The following is a 22,080-nucleotide window of genomic DNA, read 5'->3' as shown; positions in this document are numbered from 1 at the left end:
AAAATATAACATCTTTTAAAAAATACCAATTTTTTAAAAAATCTTAAAAAAACCTTCAAAACTTTAAAATCCTTTATTCCAATCCTTATACCTCGTCGACCACTGTCATTTATCACCGTTATCGTCTACCAAATCCAGTGACGAATCTAGAATTTTTGTTAAGTGACATGGATAATAGTTTATGGGTGGGCACATTCCCACTATAGCATCAAATAAATCCTCTACTGATCAAACTTCTACCGATGACACAGCCATACAACAATATAACCACCGTAACTAATCTTTGAAATTATTTATGTCGCTGTCACCAAATGTTAATATTAAGTAAAGGGGGATTGTTAGGACAGGTAGTTACAACGAGAGAGAGAGAGAGAGAGGGAGGGAGACCGGAAGGGAGATCTGAAGGAGAGGAAAGGGGAAGGAGACGGAGATGGAGATACAGATGACGACAGAGATTTTAAAAAAAATATATATTTTCTTCAAAATTATCAGAATACGACAATATCATTTATCAAGGTTTTTTTTAACGATCAGAGCACTTAAATGATAATGTTTGTAATATTAGACACATAGATTGATCAAAAAATAAGTTAAACACCTAAATGAAAGAAAACGATTTAATTACATTTATTTTTATATTAAGCCTATTTTAACCTCAAAAACTTTAAAATAATTAAAATCCTAAATCTTAAATATGATGTATAATAAAATTAAAATTTATAAAATATTTTTTACTATAAGTACATTAAATAATTTTTCTTAAAATTTATCCCAATTAAATTATAGAAGTACATCCGATTTAAACGAACCGGTATATGAAGAAGACGGATATTATTCAAGGAAAAGGCAAGAGAAAAGAAAAAACACAGACGAAAAGGAACTTCGTTTTAGGATAAAAAAAAAAGAGCTTGTATTTTTTCATAAGAGGGTCCCCCGATGGAGATCGGAACAAGCGGCGGCGCCCTAGGCGGTGACTATCTATCACCGTCGTCTCCCGCGGCAGTCATATCGCGCTGGACCTTCGAGGTTTCACGGCGGTTCCAACACCTCCTGGACAAGACGGTTCCGCACGTTCTCTACCGTTGGATCGGATGTCTGCTGGTGGTTTTGATCTACGCCGTTCGTGTGTACTTCGTGCAAGGGTTCTACATCATCACCTACGGCCTTGGCATCTACTTGCTGAATCTATTGATGGGATTCCTTTCTCCTCAGGTGGACCCCGAGATGCAGGATGGGCCCTCGCTCCCCACCCGTGGATCGGATGAGTTTCGCCCATTCGTTCGGCGACTACCCGAATTCAAATTCTGGTCTGTTTTAATGACTTTGATTTCATAAAATTGATTGTTATTAATGTTAAATTATGTTTCATTGAGTTGAATGATTAGAGAGATTTTTGTGTGATTGAAACTTGCTGGATGAAAGATTGTCTCCTTTTCTAATAGTATTCCTAATTTTAGGATAATTCAATTTATTACTGATGATAAATAATAATGTGCAAGCCATTGTGAGCGAAGAAAATAATGTTGGAAGTTTTTATCATTGCTGATAAATGAAGAGATCATGAATTCTTATTATAAAATGAAAAATAGAAGGATTTGGAATCAAGTATTTCCAGTTATAAGCCACATTCTGAAATCTGAACTTGTCAAATTGGCAGTCCCCCCACCTCCCTCTTATTTCTTGCCACTAATTGTTACCCTAATTTCATATAGGTAGTGAACACAAGTATATTAAGCTTTTCTATAGATTTAGAGGATTATACCTTCGTACCTATGTTTGAATATGTGTCAAAAATAAGTGTATGGATGACATATCTCTTGAATGTCAATGCTCATATATTGGAAGTCAATGAGAGTAACTAGAAATTTCTATTTTTCCTTCCATTTCCAAGGTACATGTCAATTGGAGCTTGGTATTTTAATATAGCCTTTATCACATATTCATACTTGCTGCTGGTTGGTGTCTGTGTGTAGAAACTTTTGTTGTAAAGTGTTCTTTTCCAGGGGAAGCCTTACCATGTTATGGAACTAATGGAAAATCCAGGTCAATGAGTCCAGTTTGATTCTTTGACTTTAAGGGTTCCTAATAACATAGTGTGCTATGCTCTAGTTAAATCCTTTTTGAACTTGATGTGAAATATAGATTGGGAGAAACAAGCAGCTTTTTTTTTCTCGACTCTCTTGTTCTTTGTCTATAGTTTTATATAGGGTGCCATAATAGGGTGCCATAAAACTTAGTTATTGGCTTTCAGAAATATTATGCTGAATGCTAAGATTTTTGTCTATTATGGGGCCCTTTTGTGTTAAGGTACTCAATTACAAAGGCCTTCTGCATTGCATTTGTGATGACATTCTTCAGGGTGTTTGATGTGCCCGTCTTTTGGCCAATACTCCTTTTCTATTGGTTAATGTTATTCATCCTAACAATGAGGAGACAGATACTACACATGATCAAATACAAATATGTTCCTTTCTCCTTCGGGAAACAGGTATTTCTGAATCCATTTTTCCTTGGTATATTCAATTGCATGATTGATTGTATTGTTCTTTGTTTCTTTTGTTAGCGATACGATGGCAAGAAGGCATCTTCAACAGAATGCACGAACGTTCCCAGGGATTAAATTCCTCAGGTATGTATGCGTATATATCTCTGTAGAATTTGCTGGTACTACAAGTGCTCTTAAAGGACCATCAGTTGCACATTGAATGTTTGCTAATTTTCGTTCGCTTTTCACTGAATGTAACTTTCAGATCGACAAAGAAACTTTGTATGGAAGGGGCTTACATTTTTCATCACCTGTAACTTCAATTACAATTATTTTTAATTTAGATAATACCCAATCAAGCAGTGCAGTTGGTTTAAATGAAATTATAGTTTTGAATTGTACTTTTGAACTTGAAGAAATACCCTATTATTAATTCATAACTTTAACGTTTATTTAGATTAAAAGATTGAGATCGGCGATGGGTATACTCTGCTGTCTATTGATTTCATTAGCTGTTTATCTGGATTTTGATCAGCGAATCAAACTGTGCATTGCACCAGTAAATATCCACCCATTTGCGATAATCGTCGGAATGAAAATTTTTATTATTCTTGTTATATCTACCGACTACTGAACACAACTCTATTGTCCCTATTACCCCTATTACAGGATTTATGTATAAATTTGTAAATCGAAGTAAAAAAACACCAACGGCTCGGCTTACATACCTCCTAAATGAAGCAGATAATCAAACACCCCAAGAAACTATAGATAGGTAAAAGGAAACAAAAGAATAGTCGAAAACTCAGGATGAACACAGAAAGATGCTTACCCATATGTACCCAACACCTGATAAGACCATCTGCATTTCCCCCTTGATCAAATTTCTCGGTGCAGCGGTTTCAACTCGGGCATGGCATAGATTCCCAGCTAATGATTTTAGTTTTGTCAAAATCCCGTGCGTCTGTCCGCTCTTGCTTCATCGTGCTTCCTTTTACTTCGACGTTTTGATCTGGATGTTCGTGTCTTTGTAGTATGCATGAGTGTTGGCTCTTGGATGCCTATCACTGGCTTCTCATTAGCAGGGAGTTCAGGGGGAGTATCTGGCCATGGAGTGCGTTTCGACGGAACAGTGATCTCCAAAGGTGGGTCGATTATCCATCTGCAGGGTGTACAAAACAATGAGCAGATGTTACGGAGAGGAGACCAAGGCAGAATAACATTTGAATTCTAAGAAACCAACAAGGTTACTTAGTTTCGGAAATGAATCAGCCACAAGTGAATATTTCACTAACATTTGAAAGAAATTATACTTAATTTGGCATTCATCGCTGCCTCTCCCTAAATTGCTTCCATCAGTATCAGATATTTAAGTTTTTTACTCTAAAATCAGTCTGATAACAATTTTATTATATTATATAACTTTCCACGACTTAAGACCTAATCACGATAATTTAGGAATCACAAACCACCACCATTTTCTAATATCAACCATTCTGATTGTTTTGTGTAGATATGATAATTCACTAACATTAGCAGCATAATACTAATATAAGGAGAATAGCATGAGATATTCACCTAGGAGGGAACTTGCTATCAGCACGAGCTTCAACTCGAAGCCACCAGAGCAGAACCCGACGTCCACAGCTTCCAAGTGGTTCTACCACCGAAGGGACTTTAACCAAACCCAACGGATTCTCAATATCCCCATCCAATGCATCGATATCCTTAATCCAGTCCGGCTTATCTCCGTCTTTCCAGAGCAACCTAGAATTCAAAACAAACCCTGACCACTCCAACATCCTAGGCAGCACGGTCGCTCTATCGTCAATATAAACAGCACTTCTCCCTGCAAAGGGCAACGTATTGAACGTATGCCACCCCGCCAACATATTAGACACGTTACAAGCCGGACCTTGAACCGGCATTGGAGGATTCTCCTCTTCCCCTTTCTTCTGATCCACGGTCTCATCGGTACTAGCCGAGTTAGCAAGTATTCCAACCGAAACTGCCCCGAACCATTTCACATTTTGGATTTCATCAAAAAGTTCCATACTATGCATGTTACTATCATCAGCAAACATTATAATTCCATCCAATTTCTTCTCTCTTATAATTCTGCCCCCAAAATAAACACAACAAATGCAATCAATTATAAATTTCTTACAACATAATTCCAAAAACGCATAAAAAATTAAATAAATTACGGTTACCTTAAAGCACGAAGCCGCATTTTGGATTCCAATTTATGTCGTTGGTCCCAGGAATTCGGCATCCGTTGATTGAACCCGACGTGGATGGTTTTCAAACCGGATTTGGCAATAAGCGACGCCGTTTCGTTGCTGATGCCACCAGCTTCCACAACGATCCATACCAGATCGTAAGGAACCAGCATTAGCGAGTGCATCACACCGGTCAAATGCAGCGCTTGGAAAGTCCGTACATATGTCGGCGTGACCACGATAATCTTCCTGGGATCCTTCACCCCGAATTGCAATCTCTGCTCCGTTTGAACTCTTTCTATAATCTGGTGCGCCTTCATGACCTCGACCGGGTTCGGGTGCGGCCACGGCCGGATCCGGATCCCGTGCCGCCCGACAACCACACGGGAATTAGTAACCGTATTATTAAGCGACGGTAACGGGACGTTGCCGACGGGGTTGGTGGGTAGAAGGGAATGGAAATCTAGCGTTTTGGCCAGTTCGGAAGAGGAGTGAAACGGCGACGTGTATAAGTTGGTGTAGGAAGTGGAGAACAAAAGGAAGACCAAACGAGAGAAACGAAAGCCGAGGACCAAGCTAATTAAGCAAGAGAGACCATGGAGGACGAGCCAGAAAATAGCCGCGGGTGATTTAATGGCGCTGTCGGAAGAAGAATCCAACGGTCCTGATGATCTGAAGCTGTTGCTTCGACGGTTGAGATAGCTCTGTTGTAACACCGAAAGCTTCATTTTTTAGTCAATCCGAAGCTCCGGAGACAGAGAAGAGGAAGAAATGGAGAATTAGGATGAAATTACTTGTCCAAACTTTTGTGGTAGGTTGAATTTGGTGCGTAGGGTGGGGTTTAAGGAGTTGATTAAAGAAAGGGTTTTCTCTTGATTACTTGGAAATTACGGGATGAATTGAATTAGGGGTTGTTTCAGATTACTGCTTTTGATTTGGTGTTTAAATTCCATCTTCTTTGTGTTCATGTTTGATACAGTGGAAAGCGAAGGGAGAGAAACAGAGTTGGAGACACACAGAAAGGCAAACACATTGGCCCATCATTTAGGGCATCAGCTTAGCTTAATGTTTTATTTTGGACAAATTATTTAAAAATAATAATTAACACGTATCAAATTTATTTTAATAATTAAAGAAATATTAATTTTTTTAAAATTTACATGCAAGTATTAAATATTATAATCGAATTTAAATTTTTATTATTAAATGATTAAAAATTTTATAGTAAATACTATTTTATAGTCACCATAGATTAATAAACAAAATATTTATAGAAAAATTCCCTGAATTTTCTTAGTCAATTAATTACGATTTACAGTGGTTCAAATAAAGATGACATAACAAATCTTAATGTCATCAGTAATAAAGAAATTATTGTTATTAAGTCTTGGGTTTGAGCACCATAAATGTCATGGGTACAAGCCTTCAATGTTAAAGGGTTGATATCTATCTTAGAACAAATAATATCTTATACTTACTCAGATTAATAAAAAAATTAGATTTAAAATTTATTGAATATTCCCGTTATATTTTATAATGATTTATTTTATCATATATATATATATATATATATATATATATATATTGATTTTAATTTTATTTATATATTAATAATAACTATTATCATAATTGAAAACATAACTTAAAAAAATTGTAAGTTTAATATTTAAAAGTCAAAATAAATATATCTTAACAAATGTAACCAACTACCTAAATTTCTAAATTTGATAAAAATAAATTAGTATAGTTAATTTTTAGTATTATTTGAAGTATATTATTTGTGAATTTTTATTTTGTAAATAGGATAAAATGACGCTAAATGTTTTATTCGTTTTATTTTTATAATTTTAAATTTGCACAAATAATATTGGACATAATTTTAATTTTATTTATTAGATATTTACTTAGAGTGCTTTAAATAATAATATTTATTAATTATTATTATTTTATACGATTAATATTTTATAATAACAGTACAGAGATTTTGCTAATTTTACACTCAATCAATTTTATTAAGTCTGTTTTATTTTTATTATATTAAAAATTAATTAAATTAGAACCCATTGAACCGTCTTACTATATAATGTTGTTTTCCTTAAATGATTCAAATTCGAACAGTTTAGTTTATCAAATGTATGCGCATTTTCAATAGACTAAGAAAAAATATTAAAAAAATATTACTTTTATCAAAATACAATGATATTGATAATTTGAGGATTGATTTAACATGTTTTAAAATTTAAAGATTAATTTAGAATAAAGTTATAATTTTAAAATTAATATAAAATGATTTAAATTTTAAGTTTCAATTTAAAATAGGAGTCATAGGGCATCTTGGACAGTTAACTCATTAGACTATAATTTATAATAATTTAATAATTTTCGTTATTATTCTAAAAGAACTCATTAAAGAAATTCGTAGTAAAATTTATTTGAATAAACACCTTGTAATGAAACTATACCTGATATTAATTACAAAGAGTTAGCTATATTTCCAAATTTATAATTATTTAATATTTTTTCGTTAATACGCTAATTAATTATGATAACGTTTAGACTATTGTTTATGAAATGACCATCCAGCTCAGTTGGTAGAGCACAAGGTTCTTAATCTTAGGGTCGTGGGATTGAGTCCTACGGAGGGCATTTCATAATTCGGAGGTCTCCTACGGAAGCTGCTCTCAACTTGACGTTGGGGGTAATCTACTATCCTACCTCCTCCTTACCCCATTACATATGGAAATAAGGGTCAGCTAATATTTTTAGACTATTGTTTATCTAATAGAGGTCTTGATATTAATTGGTTTTAATAGTAAAAGAGAATATTATTATTTTTAGATTTATTGAATTCAAATAGTTACGACTATATGATGCATATGTGTTATTAATAGATAAAAAAATTAAATAGAATAGATAATATTTTATAATCACTACATATTATTAAAAACATATTATACCAAATTTGACATTTTTCATATTATTTTATTTTCTCCCGTTGCAATAAGAAATGACAACAATAAATCACTACTCACAGGCATAATGCAATCGTTATGCCGTTAAATGAATAACTTAATTTTATTAATAAAATAAACGTGTTTAGTATATGCCATTAGATAAAACATTAAATAATTCGTTTTATTTTTGTTAAATAATCAGAAAATCTTATATTTAATTATTTTTGTCAAAAAATAAAAACAAGTAATATGAGACTATTTGCTCGCTAATTAGAAAAGGTGGAAGGGTAGAGTAAAAAACAGAGGAGCGGTTTGGTGGGAGGGATCTATTGATTAGCTGAATGGAAGGGTGAGTGACGCCAAATATGTGTAAGCTTTGCAGCATTATTAATTAATTAAATTTAACTTTTTGTTAGCTTGATTATATAACATATATTATATGTTAAATTTAAAAGAATAATAGAATTTATAAAATTTTGAAATATGATATATATTATAGGCCACATAGTACACTTTTAAAGTTGTCGTACCATTTTTTATAATAAAAAATAGATTAGAATGAAACGTATCATGATTGGAAAATTAAAGTTAAACTGAATTTTTTTAAGATATTAAAATGATAATAAATATAATGAATTAAAATTTCATTTAATTCTAATTAATTTATACGGAGGTGATGAGTTAAGATGGCCTAATTGATAGAGACCCAGAAATTAAGGAGATTGGTCTACATTTTTTATATTTTATTAAAGAGAAAATCGTCTCAGTGACCAAAAATACCTTAAAATATACAATTTTAACCAATTTTTTTTGGATTTGCCAAAATGACCAATAAAATCGCAACGCGATTTAGAAAATCGCAACGTTAAAAAGAAAATCGCAACGGTCAAAAGAAAATCGCAACGCGAGCTTCCAAGTTCGCAACGCGATTTAGAAGAAAATCGCAATGCGATTGATAGAATCGCAATGCGATTTATAGAATCGCAATGCGATTGAGAGAGTCGCAACGCGATTTAGAAGAAAATCGCAATGCGACTGAGAGAATCGCAATGCGATTTATAGAATTGCAATGCGATTGAGAGAATCGCAACGCGATTTAGAAAGTCGCAACGTTAAAAAGATAGTTAAAAGATTTTTGTTTCTTAAGAATTTTCTCTAAAAAGATAGTATCCGCGCGGACGTGTCGAAGACACGTATTACCACGACCACGACCACGACCACGACCACGACCACGACCACGACCACGACCCGACCCGACCCGACCCGAGACGAGACGGCGGCGGCGGCGGCGCACGAGAGTCCCCCTTGTCCTCTTTCACTCAACAAGGAAGTGCAAAATACAAGCCTTAAATATAATTCCCAATAGTGTTTCCAATACTATGTGGGATTGAGCATTACCAACACTTGTTCCCAATATCATTATTCTTCATAAGTTATCATCCATTACAATATGAATTATCGATAATAAATTAATTCATTTTAATAAGTATTTAAAATTATAACTTGATAAATACATGAAATAATTCTATTATTAAATAAAAATATATTTTTATATTAAAATTATTGAGATAGATATTTACTATAAAAGTAAAAGATTTTTTTTTCACGTACAACCTCTATGTGAATTAGTTTCACAATAAGGTATCGGTTATGCATTGGATTCTTTCGTATTAGATGGTCTTTAATAAGATCATCATCATCATTCTTTTGTTCAACAATACCATATATTAATGAGGTATATTGGTTCATTAACACGACTAATTCATATTGTAATGGATGATAACTTATGAAGAATAATGATATTTGGAACAAGTGTTGGTAATGCTCAATCCCACATAGTATTGGAAATACTATTGGGAATGGTATTTAAGGCTTGTATTTTGCACTTCCTTGTTGAGTGAAAGAGGACAAGGGGGACTCTCGCGCGCCGCCGCCGCCGCCGTCTCGTCTCGGGTCGGGTCGTGGTCGTGGTCGTGGTCGTGGTAATACGTGTCTTCGACACGTCCGCGCGGATACTATCTTTTTAGAGAAAATTCTTAAGAAACAAAAATCTTTTAACTATCTTTTTAACGTTGCGATTCTATAAATCGCATTGCGCTTCTCTCAGTCGCATTGCGATTTTCTTCTAAATCGCGTTGCGACTCTCTCAATCGCATTGCGATTATATAAATCGCATTGCGATTCTATCAATCGCATTGCGATTTTCTTCTAAATCGCGTTGCGAACTTGGAAGCTCGCGTTGCGATTTTCTTTTGACCGTTGCGATTTTCTTTTTAACGTTGCGATTTTCTAAATCGCGTTGCGATTTTCTAAATCGCGTTGCGATTTTGATATCGCGTTGCGATTTTATTGGACATTTTGGCAAATCCAAAAAAAGTTGGTTAAAATCGTATATTATAAGGTATTTTTGGTCACTGAGGCGATTTTCTCTTTATTAAATATACATACTAATTTAATATTTTCTGGAAATACTAATATGAGAATCTACATACTTTGTTTTACGAGCTTGAAGAATATGTTGGTAAATGGTAAATGTAATATGTTGATGAATATGTTCATATACACTAAATGAATTAAACGTGAACATCTTGAAAAAAATAAACAAATGAACATAAATACGATATTAAAAATTTAAACTAATATGAATCGAACACGAACAAGTTTAAAAATAAACAAATGAATTTGAACATAATCTTATTCGTTCAGATTAAATTCATTTATATCCCTATTTATAATTGTGTTTGTCAAGAGTAACAAAGCTACAACACAAGAGTAAAGAACAAGATAAGAGAGAATAGGCTCTCTAAACCTTTTAACAATAAATCATACATTTGTTGTTACAACTAAGCTTATTTATAGCTCTATGAACACACGTATAACCAACTATAACAGAAGTCTAACAGTTTCATAACTGAAGCTTAACAACCTAGCACTAACTAACTCATGCTAAATCACTCATAACCGAATGAGAACCTATTACATTCACCCGTCTTTTTCATTTCCATCAAGCCTCAACATTCCCAATGCTTTCTGAACTTCTAAACAGCAAATTGATTAAAGATCAACATTCTCCATGCTTTCCAACTTCTTGAGCAGCAACAACTTTCTAAAACAGCAGCAGATTAGGAATCAACATTCCCCATACTTTCTAACCTTCTAAACAATTGAGTGACCAAGAGTTTTTAACGATGCTTTACAAACATAGGCGAACTGAAGCTTAACAACCTAGCACTAACTAATCATGCTAAATCACTCATAACCGAATGAGAACCTACATTCACCCCGTTTTTTCATTTCCATCAAGCCTCAACATTCCCAATGCTTTCTGAACTTCTAAACAGCAAATTGATTAAAGATCAACATTCTCCATGCTTTCCACTTCTTGAGCAGCAACAACTTTCTAAAACAGCAGCAGATTAGGAATCAACATTCCCCATACTTTCTAACCTTCTAAACAATTGAGTGACCAAGAGTTTTTAACGATGCTTTACAAACATAGGCGCTGAAAGTGGCTTTATCAACACATCAACAACATGTTCATAGGTTGGAACTTCATGCAATTGCAGTTTTCCAGCAGCCATCATTTCACGAACAAAGAATAAATCGAGCTCAACATGCTTGAATTTTGAATGAAGCTCAGGATTAGCACAAACATCCACAACACTCCTATTGTCACACCACAGGGTTGCTCGTACATGCACGACAACATGTAGCTCCTTAAGCAAGGCCATAACCCATACCAAATTCGCAGCAGCAAAGGCAACGCTCCTATACTCAGCCTCAACAGTAGAACATACAACGACTTGCTGCTTACGAGAACTCCATGCAATAAGATTACCTCCAAAATAGATACAAAACCCCAAAGTAGATCGCCTATCATCAATATCAGAAGCCCACGTGGCATCAGCAAAGCCAGTTAACGACAATCTTGATGATGAAGTGAATCGTAATCCATAGTCAGTAGTGCCTTGAAGATAATGCAAGATCCTCTTGATTGCTTGAAAGTGTACATCACATGGTGCCTGCATAAATTGACAGACCCTAATAACTGAGTAAGAAATGTCCAAACGAGTTACTACCACATATTGGAGAGCACCCACTATGCTGCGATACTCAGCAGCGTTTGTAATGAGCTCACCCCCATTTGCTGAAAACCTGCTTGTAGAAACCATGGGAGTAGGGAGTTCTTTTACATCACCGAAGCCAAATCTCTCTAATAGTTCATGAATGTATTTCCTCTGACTCAAAACTAAACCATCAGCATCATGGCACACCTCAATGCCCAAAAAGTAACTAAGGGAACCAAGATCTTTCAAGGCAAATTGTTTGTTCAAATCATTAATCACCGTTTGAACATCATTTGCATTACTCCCTGTTAAGATTATGTCATCAACATAGACTAGCATATATACTATGCTATCAGTAGTCTTTCAAACAGACAATGACGAATCATATTTTGCCAAAACAAATCCTACTGAAATCAGATATCCTCGAAGACTGTCAAACCAGGCTCGAGGCGCTTGCTTCAGGCTATAGATAGTTTTATTAAGCTTGCACACCAGTCCTTCATTTCCTTGTTCATACCCAGGCAGCTGCTTCATGTAAACTTCTTCAGTCAGCACCCCATTCAAGAACGCGTTGTTGATGTCAACTTGGCGAAGCTGCCATCCCTTGGACAAGGCAAGTGAGATAATTATACGAACAGTGGTTGGCTTAACCACTGGGCTAAACACTTCATGAAAGTTCACTCTAGCCTGCTGAAGGAACCCTTTGGCTACGAGACGCGCCTTGTAATGAGACACAGTCCCATCTGGATTTCTTTTCACCTTGAAGATCCACTTACAGTGAACTGCTTACCGTCCCTTTGGAAGAGAAACTAGTGACCAAGTTCCATTATTTACCAAGGCTTCATATTCTTCTTGGACCGCTTTAGCCCAGTGAGGACTGCGCATAGTCTCCTTGAAGGAATAGGGTTCCTTATCAAGAAAGGCAACCTGAAGTGTCTTTGGCTTGCGAATCTCATTTTTGCCTCTCGTAAGCATGGGATGAAAATTTTGAAGAGTAGGCTGAGGACCAGCTAAGACATGTATACTGTCCTCTGGAGCAGGTACTAGAGTTGACATAGGCTCAACAACTGAAGGAGCAGGTTCATCCACAGCAAGGGACTGTTCAACACGTTCTGAAAACTCAGAAGCTGTAGGCAGAATTATACTAGGCGGTTCCACAAATTCTGGAGCCACGGAAACTACAGGATCATTACAGGGAACTATTTCTTCATTGTTCGATGTAACAACTACTTCATTACTATGGCCAGCATTACAAGTAGAATCATTAGCAATACGAGGAACAACAACAGGCAGCATGCTAATGGTTACATCAGACGTACCTCGATCACCCATGCAATCAACACACCTTGCTTTTGCATAAGGAAACTCTTCCTCGTCAAAGACAACATGTCGAGAGAGAATGACCTTGCCTGAATCATCCAAACACTTGTAGCCTTTTATAAGAGGAATTATAACCAAGAAACACACATTTTTTTATAGCGAACTTGCAGTTTATGTTGATTAAATATGCGTAAACACGGAAAAAAAAGCACTGCCAAATACACGAATAAGAGAGTAATCTGGAGATTCTTTATAGAGGACTTCAAACGGAGATCGACCACTCAGAATACTCGTAAGAAGCCTGTTTATCAAGTATACTGCTGACACAAAAGCATAGCTCCAGAACTTTAATGGCAACGAGGCTTGAGACAACATAGCAAGGCCCATTTCAACCACATGCTTATGCTTCCTCTCAGCCTTACCATTCTATTCAGATGTACCAGGGCAGGATATACGATGCAGGACCCCATTCGTTTTGAACCAAGACCTCAAAGCCTGATATTCTCCACCTCCATCAGACTACAGCATCTTGATTTTATAGCCGACTTGCACTTTAACCATTTTAACAAAATCAAGGAAACATTACATGACTTCAGACTTACGCTTGAGTAAATACACCCATATGTATCGACTAAAGACATCGATGAATGAAACGTAGTAAGAAAATCCATCTAAAGAAACAACCGGTGTAAGTCCCCAAACATCAGACACGACTAATTAAAAAGGCTCATTGTATTCAGTCAAGGACTTACAAAAGGGTAATTTGTGTGCTTTGCCTTGCATGCAAGCAGTACAAACACGAGTGAATTTAGACTTATTCAAAGGAACATTACAAGACTTTATAACATAAAGAACCACTTCTAAATAAGGATGACCTAGCCTTCTATGCCACAGCTCCAACTCATCTTGTGAGCCAGAAACATTATGGACTTGAAATCCTGCTTCATGCTTGGTACACGGAAGTTGACCATCATATGGCAGTAGCTGATATAGCCCCTCATCCGTGAGCTTCCCTCAAAGAAGAAGCATTCTGGTCTGAGCATCCTTCACAAAGCACTCAGAATCATAAAACTCAAGAAAAACGTTATTATCACGTGTGAATTGTGATACAGATAATATTTTCTTCTTAATATTAGGAACATGTAACATGTTTTGTAAAACTAGGAGTTTCTATCTCGTAGGTAAGAAACCTCGACCAACATGATCGATTTTGACTCCTTCATCATTTCCCATGAGTAATGTATTCACACCAATATAGACAGTACCTGAGTCAAAAATTGATAGATCGTTTGAGACATGGTGCGTGGCACTTGTATCGGGATACCAATTTGTTTCTGGGGGCACTGAGGAACGAGTTGAACTAGCAGCAACAGAGGAGTTGAATATTGTAGAGGACATGTAAGTAAATGGTGGATGCCCAGAAGATACATGGAATTGATAATATCCTGGAGTATGAGACATACCAGTCATTCCTGGTATACCTGGGACAGCCGAGTAAAACATCGGTGAGTGTGAATAAGGAACAAATGACTATGGAATGGTCGAGAAAGACTGAAACGTATGAGCAAACACCTACCCTCCAGATTGTTGTTTGACTAAATTTATTCGAGCAAATTATTTCTGGACATCACCAGTTTGCTCCTCACCTCCAGTTATACTAGTAAAATCTCGATCAAAGCGGTGATAGCATTTTTCCACCACATGACCAAACTTGCCACACAACTGACATTGAGGTATGTTTGAACTCCATCCTCAGCCTCGACCACGATAACCACCACCTTGTTGATCCCGATTTTGGCTTGAACGCAATTGTGATGCATTGTTCTCTTTAGCATCCACTTCAACGTTATTCACCTCCTTAGGTAAACAGTCAAATTAGCCACAACACCCTCATTCAAGAACACTTTCTGTCGAGCCTCACAATCCATTAACATATCGGTCAGAATATCTAAAGAGAGACTCTCATGAGACGTAATAGCAATGATCGACTTAAACTCCATTTAAAGACCAGCAAGAACAACACTTACATGCTCCTGTTCAGTAACAACATTACCAAATGCATTGAGTAAATCACAGATAGATTTAATCTTTGCAAGATACTCATTAATAGTCAACCCAGACTTTCTTTGAGTATACAGACTATGCCTAAGGGCTGAGATCTTGGCAGTAGACTGAGCACCGAACAACCGAGAAATGGTAGACCATATGGAAAAGGTTGTTGTGAGGCCAGTGAGATGAGGAAGAACCTCAGTCCCAATCGTGGTGAGCAACCAAGAGGCTAGCAATTTATCTTGTTGCCTATGAATCAGGAAAGTCGGATTAACCTCAGACTGACCAGACACACTTGCAACATATTCATCTGGTATAACTGCATCACTGGAAAGAAAATTTGTTAACCCATAGCCATCAACTATCAACGCAACTTGATGTTTCCAAAGAAGATAGGTGCTCTCGGTAAGCTTGACAGTGTCATGCTTAGGGATATGTTGAATCCCATTAATTCCTAACGGAACTAACATGGAGCTCACGGGAGAGGTATTTGGTGACATATTTTCAGAGCCTCAAACCGGATCTGCAGTTAAATCAACCATGATGAGCAAGATGAATCAATAAACGGTTTAACAGCGGAAGAAACCACCAGGATTGACGAATGATACCATGTTAAGACTAACAAAGCTACAACACAAGAGTAAAGAACAAGATAAGAGAGAATAGGCTCTCTAAACCTTTTAACAAGAAACCATACATCTGTTGTTACAACTGAGCTTATTTATAGCTTTATGAACACACATATAACCAACTATAACAGAAGCCTAACAGTTTCATAACTGAAGCTTAACAACCTAACACTAACTAACTCATGCTAACTAACTCATAACCGAATGAGAACCTATTACAATGTTTGAGCCCTTAAATTTCTAGTTTCTTTCAGTTTATCCTCATTTTGTAGATTAATTACTATTTTAACAAATGCAAGTCCCATTTCCTTTAATTTAGTCCAAAACATTTATTTATTTAAGATTTTAGTATTATTTATTATTGTTAGACATAAACTAAATTTAAAAATAATTAGTCGCACTTAATCAAAAACAAACGATGATAACTCATATTTTCATGATCTTTTCAAATACCTGACATTTTCAAACTCTAAAAATTATTTTTGACAACTTAGCGACTTGAATGAAATTCTAAGAAAATGGATCCACAATTCTAAGTCCATGTCGACTAGTGAGTGACTAAATGGATAGTCTATCCAAAAATCTAAAGGTCGAAACGAAATTCTTCGACAATCCCTAGGCACTGCGGCGATATGGTTTCCCTCTCAACCTCCTTTGCCATTTGTCCGCCCATCAACAAACCTAAACCTGTCCACTTAATTCCCCACGCTAAACCTCTCCGTTTCCCTCCCTTTTACTTAAATCCCCTCCCTAAACCTCTCCTCTCCAGCCCCATTTGCCTCATGGCTCTTACTCAAACCCAAACCACCCACTCGGATCCACCCCAAAACGCCGACTCCGACGACTTCCTTTCCTCCAATCCACAGCTGAACCAAGAAGAGCACTGTTCTTCCCTCGAAGAAAAGCCCTCGTCGATAGGTTCTCCGGGGAAGTACTTAAGCGGGGTTTCACGATTTGAGAGGGAATGGGATCATTGGACCAAGCTTGGTCAGCCGAAGTATTTTGTTGCTCCCATGGTTGACCACTCGGAGCTTCCATTTCGCATGCTTTGTCGAAAATACGGAGCTGAGGCTGCATATACGCCTATGTTACATTCGCGTATTTTTACAGAGAGTCCAAAGTACCGTTCTGAAGAATTTACCACTTGCAAGGCATTTTTTCCCTTTCATTTGTTAAAAGAATTTCTGGGCTTAACTTTTTTTCCCATTTTCTCTAAATTTATATGAATTAATGATTGCAGGGGGACCGTCCGTTATTTGTCCAATTCTGTGCTAATGATCCTGATACGTGCTTGAAGCTGCAAGGAAAGTCGAATCATATTGTGACTATATTGACATTAATCTGGGGTAAATTATAATCATTTCGAATTAATGTTATTTACTTTGGATGTAGAAGCATAAAGTATCTTTGAAAGATTATGAATTTACCTTACATGTCGACAATGTACATGATTTACTTTTATGTTAAATGCCCTTAGTTGAGTGTTGATACTGATTTACAGATGATCTATCTTTTTCCATTTGTGGAAGTAAAAAACTATTATAAAGATCGAAATTGCTATGTGGTTTTTGTGTAGATGTCCGCAGCGAGTTGCCAGTCGAGGGTATTATGGAGCTTTCTTGATGGATAACCTTCCTCTTGTGAAATCTTTAGTGGAAAAACTGGCTTCGAGTCTTAATGTGCCGGTTTCGTGCAAAATCAGGGTGTTTCCTAAGCTAGAGGATACACTGAAATATGTAAAGATGCTGGAAGATGCTGGTTGCTCTCTTTTAGCTGTTCACGGTCGAACAAGAGACGAGAAAGACGGGAGGAAGTTTCGAGCCGATTGGAATGTCATCAAGGCTGTGAAAAAACGAGGTTAGAATCCCAGTTCTTGCCAATGGGAATATTAGGCATATGGATGATGTTGAAAACTGTCTGGAAGAGACAGGCAGTGATGGTGTGCTTTCAGCTGAGACTCTTCTTGAGAATCCTGCTCTATTTGCCGGATTCCGAACTGCTGCGTGGGTAGCAGGTAACGAGAAAGACTATGTGGATGGGAAACTTGACCAAACAGATCTTGTGGTCGAGTATTTGAAGCTGTGTGAAAAATACCCTGTCCCATGGAGGATGATCCGATCACATGTTTACACAATGCTAAGAGACTGGTTTAGACTTGCGCCACAAGTTAGAGAGGATCTAAATGCACAGTCTAGGCTGACATTTGAATTTCTTTACAGGCTGGTGGATCGGTTACGAGAGTCGGGTGTAAGAGTTCCACTTTATCAAAAGGATAATTCAGCAGCTAGAGAAAATGAAGTAAATATTACTTCTTTTGAATAACTATTATTTTTGTACTAATTCTTTTTATGTTTTGCTATTATTTTAAAATTCATCTGTAATTAAACTTTTTATAATTTTAGTGTTTATATTATGTAACTAAACCTAGCATAAATGATCTATTTACCCTCATCTTATCTATTTATTTTGTATTTTACAGTATCATATTTAGAATAAATGCTTTTAGATAACAATACTAAATAGTTTTTACTTTATAATGAATATTTTTTATTTAAAAACACTTTTAGATAAAAATATTAAATAATAATCATTTTTTTCTATTTTTTAAAACAATAATGAGCTAACTCTTTTTTGTGTTTATTGGTGCCTCTTAATTCAATCTTACGTATACTCCTTATCGTAATCATGATGCCATTTTGATCTTTGTAACATCATAAAAGAAGGCAACGAGGTTAGAAGAGAGCCTAACTCTTTTAGTATTTCACCAATCAATTTGGTGATTAAATTAATTTGATGGTCATCTGAGTTGAACGTTAAAATACTAAGATATGACAGTTGTTTGAGATTCTGAGATTATATTTTATCATATTTCCAATTAGCAGGTTAACGTTCGGCTTAAACTACTGTCAAATTTTTTAATGGAAAATGACGATTTTGGAACATAATGAATAGTCAGATGATCATTTTATAACTTTTAATATTCGACGGACTCAACAAAGCAACGTTCTATAGTCAAAGATCATTTTGTAACTTTTAATTATCGAGATACTCAATAAATAGTGTTCTATAGTCATGGGACCAATCGTGTACTTTACCCTATATAATAATATTAAAAAAAGATACAATATTAATAACGTTAATTTTAAATGAATCAGATTTATGTAATCGAATTTTTATTTCTAATTATTTCTTGTACCATTATACATCTTACTCTTTTAAACAAAATATACAATCATGAAAGCATAGTACATAAAGACTTGATAAAGCATTAATTATTAATTGATTTAAATCTCACATGACATAATTAACTCAAACAACATTTATTCAAACCATGAGCATCCTCAACATTGCCTTTATTGATCCTAATAATCAATCTAGCTAATTTAATTCCTCCATGACGAAGTTATTTTTGACTTTATTTACTAAATGCTCCCCATAAAACGGCTTTCTGCTTCAGCCGAGCTCTCCCACTTTTCTCCACGAACAAGTCCAAGGGCTCCACCAGTGTATTAAAATTTGGCTGTTTAATCACCAAACTTAACCATCTTTTAAACAAAAAAAATAATTAAGCAAATGAATTAACTAATTACCTCATAAAAATACGCCACGCAAACTCGATACTTCGGTGAATTATTGATAACTCTATGCAAAGTTGCTTCATATCGGCCATTGGACCATATCTGCAACACTACCGCTCTTATAAATAATAAGTTTTTTTTAATCTAAGATCTGATTATAAGGTAATATTTGTTCGAAAGACTCTTAACTATTTAACAATGAATGCTCAATCACCTTGTAAATATCATGTTTGAACCGATGACCTTTAGGGATAATAAAAAAATATTTATATTCCTTTAACTATGAAAATCGTTTGGTTAGTACTCGTAAATAATAAGTTTGAATATGTGTACATTTATATATGATTTTTACCTTCAACATGTCGCCGATATTGCACACAAATGTCCCTGGAATGGGAGTAGCTTGTATCCATTCCCCCGATAGGTTTTTAATCTAAGACAACGGAAGAGAAGCTTCGTCTATTGTAATTATAAAATTCGAATCGAATTTATATTATCTTATAGATATATATTAATGCATTGACATTACCTCAAGTGCAGTTATATCATCATCTTGATTAATCAATGTTAATAAACCTGTTTAAACCATAAGACTAATTAGTTAAATAATATTTTATCATATGTAACTACTTAATTAATCAAACAGTTGAAGGAATTATTATTTACCATAGTCTGTGTGAATCCCGCTTTAATATATTGTTTGGTCAAAGAGAAAAGAAAAAGAAAAAATGTATCAAATTAGATTAGCAGCTGGAAAATTGAATAAAAAAAGAAATATTTTAAATTGAAATATTACCATCCAATGTCGTTAAATTGTGGATTTGCAGGTGGTTTTCCGGGATATCCAATAAGACGCACCACCCAAAACGGATCTCCACCTTTTTCACCTTCAAGCTCATCTGCTGATCCACCCAATGCTAAGGCAATACCCCTCATGATTTTTCTTGAAAGATCTGTTACCAAACTATAAATCATCGAATTATCCATTGAATATAAACAAATTTTCTAAGTCAGATATCTAATGAATTAGACTTGCCTGTGCAAAATCTGATATACTCCTCCATTGATGCTTTGAAGTTCGCAGGATCTCGTGGCCTATATATATAATATATTTTTAATAAAAATATTCTTCCAGTTTTTTTTAATAAAAAAATGCATATACCATTGGTTACATCCTTCCAAAATCTCGCCAAGTGATCCGTACATCCCTTTCTTCACTTCTCTATAGTACTGCCATTATTCATAAAGTTAGGTATTAATGTAATGTGATCTATATATATATATATAAATATGATACTCAGTTACTCACATCGATGGCTTCCTGCAAGTCAGGGACCCCTTTAGTTATGTTTGCTTTCATTTTCTGGTATCCTCTGTAACATTCATGAATTTTCTAGTCAATTCTCTTGCTTTTAAAACTGTTATGGATGAGGAAATTAATTAAAGTAATGAACCTGTATCCTGTGGAGGGAGTCAATTTGATTTTAAGTTTTTCATCGTAAGGAAGATCGAAAAATCTGTGAGTCACATCTTTAACCTCGTTCATAAGCGACTGGGGAACCCCATGACCCTTCTGTTATTATTCATCAGCATGCAAAGGTTACATAAAAGAAAACCATAAGAATATAGTGATATTGAAGGATAATAAATTATGTATACCACGTAGAAGAATCCGGTTTCTCTGCATGCCCGATCCAATTGCTTGACAACTTCACGTACACCCGGATCTTGACCCATTTTCAGATCATCTCCCTTGGTCACTAGAGGACCGACATCTGTAATTACCACCACCACATGAGAAAAGAAAATGCATGATGAAAATAAGGAATGGGGTGAATGGAAATACCGATGACTGGGATGGATTTGAAGTCGGTGGTCATATTGGTGTGTTTTTTTTCTTATATTATTAAGTTGCAATGAGTAGCTTAAGTTGATGCTTCAGAAATTAAGTTCCGGCAACCCCTTATATAGTGGGAGGGATGCTAACCGTTCCAAAATAAACTTCGTCGAGCCGCCTCTTCACGTGCTTCATTTTCAAACATGATAATATAAAATAATTAGATGTGGGTAACGACATGCGAGTAGAATTCTCTTACCCCTATTCTAAGCCCCTAATCACTAATATTACGACACGTGCATTAATATTAATTAGTAAACTCACAACAATTTACCATTAACTTTCTTTTCTTCAATTTTCATTTAAGGCTTTTTTTTTATTTTCTTTGTAGAACAAAGTCAATCAGTTTAGTAATTTAAAAAAAATCATTTGATTTATCTTTTTTTTAATTATTTTTTTGTCTATAATTAATTTTTTTTAATTTAAAGTAATTCATTCGGTTAACTTTATTTTTTTTCTTTTTTCATATTGATCTTATATTATTTTTTAAATTTTAAACAAACCATAAAATCTAAACTCCAAAAACATAAATCCTAAACTCTAAATCACAACTCCCACACCCTAAATATCAAACTCTAAATCCCACACCCTAACTCTAAATCACAAACCCTAAAATCCCAAACACTAAATCCCAAAATATAAAACCCTAAATTCTAATTCATAAACCTTATACCTTAAACCTCAATCACAAACCCTTATTTTATTCAAATAAAAATAAAGCATAAAAAAATCTAAATTCAACATGAAAAAAAAAGTTATCCGAATGAATTATTTTAAACTTTAAAAAGATAAATTTAGTTATAGACAAAACAAATAATCTGGTTGATTTTGTTTTACTAAGAAAATAAAAAACATTAATTGAAAAGTAAAAAAAAAAAG

At 35.0% G+C, this 22,080-nt stretch overlaps 3 protein-coding genes and 1 pseudogene across 3 annotated transcripts; 2 read left to right on the top strand and 2 right to left on the bottom strand.

Moving 5' to 3' along the window:
- The first annotated feature begins 845 nt into the window (after positions 1-845).
- LOC120141728 (protein RER1A-like) lies at positions 846-2,904 on the top strand. Its single transcript, XM_039156524.1, has 4 exons — positions 846-1,307; positions 2,308-2,488; positions 2,564-2,629; positions 2,751-2,904. The coding sequence occupies exons 1-3, from the start codon at positions 937-939 to the stop codon at positions 2,618-2,620; spliced, it is 609 nt and encodes a 202-aa protein (XP_039012455.1). The 5' UTR covers positions 846-936; the 3' UTR covers positions 2,621-2,629; positions 2,751-2,904.
- Positions 2,905-3,113: 209 nt separating this feature from the next.
- On the bottom strand, positions 3,114-5,734 carry LOC120141737 (probable beta-1,4-xylosyltransferase IRX14H). The gene is made up of 3 exons (XM_039156533.1): positions 4,699-5,734; positions 4,064-4,603; positions 3,114-3,647 (listed from the first exon to the last, which is right to left on the bottom strand). Exons 1-3 carry the CDS (start codon positions 5,433-5,435, stop codon positions 3,434-3,436), a joined length of 1,491 nt encoding a protein of 496 aa, XP_039012464.1. The 5' UTR covers positions 5,436-5,734; the 3' UTR covers positions 3,114-3,433.
- A 10,594-nt stretch (positions 5,735-16,328) lies between these two features.
- Positions 16,329-18,048, top strand: LOC120141804 (annotated as a pseudogene).
- A 1,018-nt stretch (positions 18,049-19,066) lies between these two features.
- LOC120141713 (probable 2-oxoglutarate-dependent dioxygenase At3g50210) lies at positions 19,067-21,222 on the bottom strand. Its single transcript, XM_039156511.1, has 12 exons — positions 21,151-21,222; positions 20,964-21,079; positions 20,759-20,877; positions 20,614-20,677; positions 20,467-20,534; positions 20,341-20,399; positions 20,101-20,257; positions 19,971-19,990; positions 19,834-19,880; positions 19,657-19,737; positions 19,317-19,406; positions 19,067-19,246 (listed from the first exon to the last, which is right to left on the bottom strand). The coding sequence occupies exons 1-12, from the start codon at positions 21,182-21,184 to the stop codon at positions 19,142-19,144; spliced, it is 960 nt and encodes a 319-aa protein (XP_039012442.1). The 5' UTR covers positions 21,185-21,222; the 3' UTR covers positions 19,067-19,141.
- Positions 21,223-22,080: the final 858 nt, after the last annotated feature.

This window comes from Hibiscus syriacus, unplaced genomic scaffold (genome assembly GCF_006381635.1).
Source record: "Hibiscus syriacus cultivar Baekdansim isolate YM2019G1 unplaced genomic scaffold, ASM638163v2 tig00110813_pilon, whole genome shotgun sequence".
NCBI classification, from domain to species: domain Eukaryota; kingdom Viridiplantae; phylum Streptophyta; class Magnoliopsida; order Malvales; family Malvaceae; genus Hibiscus; species Hibiscus syriacus.
This window is presented reverse-complemented; position numbering and strand designations above follow the sequence as displayed.

Excerpts from the sequence above, each read along its gene's own strand:
- LOC120141737 (XM_039156533.1), bottom strand. The coding sequence starts at position 5,435 with ATGAAGCTTTCGGTGTTACAACAGAGCTATCTCAACCGTCGAAGCAAC. Across the intron at positions 4,604-4,698 it reads ATGCGGCTTCGTGCTTTAAG|AATTATAAGAGAGAAGAAAT; the intron begins GTAACCGTAATT and ends TTTTGGGGGCAG. Across the intron at positions 3,648-4,063 it reads GATAGCAAGTTCCCTCCTAG|ATGGATAATCGACCCACCTT; the intron begins GTGAATATCTCA and ends TACACCCTGCAG.
- LOC120141728 (XM_039156524.1), top strand. The coding sequence starts at position 937 with ATGGAGATCGGAACAAGCGGCGGCGCCCTAGGCGGTGACTATCTATCA. Across the intron at positions 1,308-2,307 it reads CTACCCGAATTCAAATTCTG|GTACTCAATTACAAAGGCCT; the intron begins GTCTGTTTTAAT and ends TTTTGTGTTAAG. Across the intron at positions 2,489-2,563 it reads CTTTCTCCTTCGGGAAACAG|CGATACGATGGCAAGAAGGC; the intron begins GTATTTCTGAAT and ends TTCTTTTGTTAG.
- LOC120141713 (XM_039156511.1), bottom strand. The coding sequence starts at position 21,184 with ATGACCACCGACTTCAAATCCATCCCAGTCATCG. Across the intron at positions 20,878-20,963 it reads AAACCGGATTCTTCTACGTG|AAGGGTCATGGGGTTCCCCA; the intron begins GTATACATAATT and ends GAATAATAACAG. Across the intron at positions 19,407-19,656 it reads ATATCGGCGACATGTTGAAG|ATATGGTCCAATGGCCGATA; the intron begins GTAAAAATCATA and ends GTAGTGTTGCAG.